General features: G+C 40.9%; 2 protein-coding genes across 2 annotated transcripts in view; both read right to left on the bottom strand.

Annotated features, from left to right (window-relative positions):
* Positions 1–4,332, bottom strand: part of LOC139029187 (gelsolin-related protein of 125 kDa-like) — a 36,855-nt gene extending 32,523 nt beyond the window's left edge. Inside the window, exon 1 of the mRNA XM_070448662.1 lies at positions 3,808–4,332. Within this exon, the coding sequence (XP_070304763.1) occupies positions 3,808–4,135 (328 nt within the window). The 5' untranslated portion in view covers positions 4,136–4,332. The remainder of the gene's footprint in view (positions 1–3,807) is intronic.
* LOC111977999 (zinc finger protein 135-like) overlaps positions 1–4,414 on the bottom strand; it is a 29,373-nt gene that overhangs the window by 3,881 nt on the left and 21,078 nt on the right. The gene's annotated exons all lie outside the window — the stretch shown is intronic.

Here is a 4,414-nt window from a genome sequence, read left to right as displayed (position 1 = left end):
CTTCTCTCCTGTGTGTATTCTCTCTGCACTTCAGGTGTCCTAACTGGGTAAAACTCTTTCCACACTGGGAGCGTGATGTGGCTTCTCTCCTGTGTGTTGTCTTCTCATGTCGTTTCAGGCTTCGCTAACAAGGAAAAACTTTTTCCACACTGGGAGCATTGAAAAGGCTTTCTCCCTGTGTGTTTCTTCTCATGTCGTTTCAGGTCCTTATCTGGTTAAAACCCTTTCCAACACTGGGAGCAGTTTGCGTCGTCTGCTGGGTTGGACGTCTCTGGTTCCTCTGAGTCTGGTCTTTCTCCTGCCAAAGACAGAGTGTTTATTTAAATGAGACCTGAATAAAACCTCCACAACTCTCTTGCTATGAGGTTGAATCTAAATCAGATTCCCTCAATAACCTAGGCAGTTACAAAAAAAAATTCTCATTTAAAAAGTCTTGGTGAAATAATTTAAAACAAAAGATGTAGAGTTCCAACTAGAATCTTGCTCTCATGGGATGTCATGATGTCATAATAACAGATCAGATAATGTCATGTCTTTAGGCTGAGCAGAGCTCTATAATAGTAGATCATGTGGACTACAGTATTTCAATCCCATGTGCATAGGCTGCATTTGATCCATGTTTATTAATGTTTTGTTGGTGGCCCACTGATGGTAAACACCTTACAGACACTGTGACATTCTGGTACCCTTACTGTTTAGTGCATAGACTAGAAGTCTATAGTAACACTAGCATAGACTACCTGTGACTTCAGTCATTTCACCAACGCTAGTTAGCGCTGGCTCGCGAAACATCTAACTTAATTCATGCTACACACAGAGACATAAAATGGTTTCCACGATGTTAATCGGACTCCCGTACAAAATTGCCGAATCTCATAGTATCCCTTTAACAATTCCTACATTAAAAACAACATATTCAATGTAAAACTTGAGTAGAATGTCCGTAAGGTGATTTAACTAATGTAATCAATAGAAGAAGTGTCCTTTAGGGAAGGATTGTTAACATGTAATTCAGGTCATAATGATCCGTGGGGCCTCCGCGAGTGGCACTGCAGTGCTTGAGGCATCACTACAGAGCCAGGTTCGATCCCGGGCTGTGTCCGGGGAGAAAAAATGTTTTATTTACAACAACAAAAAGTAATAAATGTGACCTCATCCAGTGTCCAGAAAAGTGGATTGGCAGTACAGGGTGATTCCACACCATCATGGTTTGAAAATGTGTGTGGTATCTCTCCGATTTTTCTGCCAATTCTCACATACTGAAATGGGGTGGAAATATGTTTTACATTTGCATCACAAACCCTTTCTGACATCATCATGATGAAAGTGGGTCATTTTAGGCCAGAACATGCCTCCTGTAAGACCCTGTGATCCATGAACGATACAGACAACATCTAGTCATTATGCTCCTTATAAATGTGCTCTAACATGTGGAGTATGTCTAGATTCTGAAATGCACATTTTCACATAAATCTATTAAATCTTTAAACTTTAATATTAATTAGGGATGCACGAAATATCGGTAAGCATATCAGAATCGGACAATATTAACTAAAAATGCCAGCATCGGCATAGGCCCGGTGTCTAGTTTAACGCCGATGTGCAAAACCGATGTCAAAGCTGACGTGCCATACCTATATAACGTAGGTAGATGACGTAATGACGCCACGAACAATACAGAGCTACACACAAAGCAGACAAATACTAAACGCACTTCCAACACCTAAACAAGTCCAGCAGTCATTTGAAAGAGTAAGAACATATCAGCGAGACAACTCAAAGGAAGAGAGGCCACGGACAGACAGAGCTGAAACTTCACTGCTTGACATGTATGATGCAATCCTGGTTGAGAATGAAACGACTGAACAACGAAACCGCACAGCAAGAAAGTGAAATAAATAGGTTTGGATTGTTTTACTGGTAATGGGGCCATACGTAAATGCCAACAAAATAACTTTTTGGTCAGTGTGTGTGTGTGTAACTATTTAACTGTATTAGACCGCTAAAATGTTAAATATCGGTATTGTTTTTTTGGCAAAGAAAATATTGGTTATCGGGACAAAAATGTAATATCGGTGCATAATATTATTATCGCAAAATTAGCCTTTTGATTTCACTTATTTTTACACATATGGGTTGAAACAAGACATGTCAAATTTCCAGGGTGGACTCCCTGGTACTTTAAAAGGGTATCACCCATTTTATAAATATACTTAAAACAAATATAAACGCACCATGTAAAGTGTTGGTCCCACCTTTCATGAGCTGAAATAAAATATCCCTGAAATGTTCGATATGCACAAAAAAGGCTTATTTCTCTCAAATGCAGCTTTTATTGCAGACGATGCTGATCGAGGTGTTAGAGCGCATCCGACTCAGTCTCCCGATCAGAAAACACGCGGTACCATAAAGTGTTGTGTATTCGTGTAACGGATGTGAAATGGCTAGCTAGTTAGCGGGTACGCGCTAATAGCGTTTCAATCAGTGACGTCACTTGCTCTGAAACCTAGAAGTTGGGTTTCCCCTTGCTCTGCAAGGGCCGCGGCTTTTGTGGAGCGATGGGTAACGACGCTTCGTGGGTGACCGTTGTTGATGTGTGCAGAGGGTCCCTGGTTCGCGCCCGTGTCGGGGCGAGGGGACGGTTTAAAGTTATACTGTTACATTCGCATTGAAAATGAATGTACTTTTGGTGTACCAAATTGCAATAACAACTTTCGGTGTGATCTCGGTGTAAGAAAATGCAGGCGGAAANCATCATGGTTTGAAAATGTGTGTGGTATCTCTCCGATTTTTATGCCAATTCTCACATACTGAAATGGGGTGGAAATATGTTTTACATTTGTATCACAAACCCTTTCTGACAACATCATGATGAAAGTGGGTCATTTTAGGCCAGAACATGCCTCCTGTATGACCCTGTGATCCATGAACGATACAGACAACATCTAGTCATTATGCTCCTTATAATGTGCTCTAACATGTGGAGTATGTATAGATATTGAAATGCACATTTTCACATAAATGTATTCAATCTTAAACTTTAATATTAATTAGGGATGCACGATATATCAGTAAGCTTATCAGAATCGGCCAATATTAACTAAAAATGCCAGCATCGGCATAGGCCCGGTGTCTAGTTTAACGCCGATGTGCAAAACCGATGTCAAAGCTAACGTGCCATACCTATATAACGTAGGTAGATGACGTAATGACGCCACGAAAAATACAGTGCTACACAGAAAAAAAGCAGAAAAATACTAAGCACACTTCCAACACCTAAAGAAGTCCAGCAGTCATTTGAAAGAGTAAGAACATTTCAGCGAGACAACTCAAAGGAAGAGATGCCACGGACAGACAGAGCTGAAACGTCACTGCTTGACATGATGAAATCCTGGTTGAGAATGAACAAATGAACAACGAAACAGCACAGCAAGAAAGTGAAATAAATATGTTTTGATTGTTTTACTGGTAATGGAGCCATACGTAAATGCAAACAAAATTTATATATATTTTTTTTTTGGATGCTGACCGAGGTGTTAGAGCGCATCCGACTCAGTCTCCCGATCAGAAAACACGCGGTACCATAAAGTGTTTTGTATTTGCATTGGAAATGAATGTACTTTTGGTGTCCCAAAATGCAATAACAACTTTCGGTGTGATCTCGGTGTAAGAAAATGCAGGCGGAAAACAGAAGAGTGGGTGGCTTGACAGCGTTTTTGCTAATGTCGGCAGTCTTTAACACGACACATTAGTAAGATAGTTCAACAACTACAGAGTTTGTGGCACTGTTTTTAAAATAGTACTTACTGGTGTTAATCAGATCTCCAGTCTTCCCTTCCTCCTCCAACGTGACAGTAATCTCCCCCTCCTCCTTCATTCCAAAAACGGCATCCTCCTCTTTCACTCTAAAAGCTTCTTCCTCTTCTTTCACTGTAACTTCTTCCTCTTTCACGTCTTTCTCCTCTTCTTTCACCGTAACAGCCTCACCCTCTACTTCTTGTTTCACCGTGACAGCCTCCTCTTCCTTCTCCTCTTTTACGAGAACTTCTTTCTCTGTCCAGCAGACCTCCTCTTCTTTAGCACGGGGGAAGTAGCGGGAGCTCATGGTCGAGGATGTTAGCAAGCTAGWTAGCATTAGCCGAGTGTTACTTAGCCAGATAGCTAATAACGTAAATATGGAATTAAATAGCCTATTTACTATTTAACGTTACTCTGACAGTATGTTTAAAACACTGAGGTTAATATACATTGCCTAAAGAGCTTCAATGTTGTGGTTTTATGTTGGCTAGCACGCTACCGAGGTGGCTGAAGTGTTGTTGTAGAAAAAGCGTCCCGTCCACTACATTATACGTCACGCAAGAAGCATCACCCGAAAGCCTCACATGGCCTCCTGCTGACTGGAGTGGGTAACACA

This window comes from Salvelinus sp. IW2-2015, linkage group LG18 (assembly GCF_002910315.2).
Source record: "Salvelinus sp. IW2-2015 linkage group LG18, ASM291031v2, whole genome shotgun sequence".
Taxonomy (NCBI): Eukaryota; Metazoa; Chordata; class Actinopteri; order Salmoniformes; family Salmonidae; genus Salvelinus; species Salvelinus sp. IW2-2015.
The sequence above is the reverse complement of the archived record's forward strand: the minus strand, read 5'-3'. Positions and strand labels throughout refer to the sequence as shown.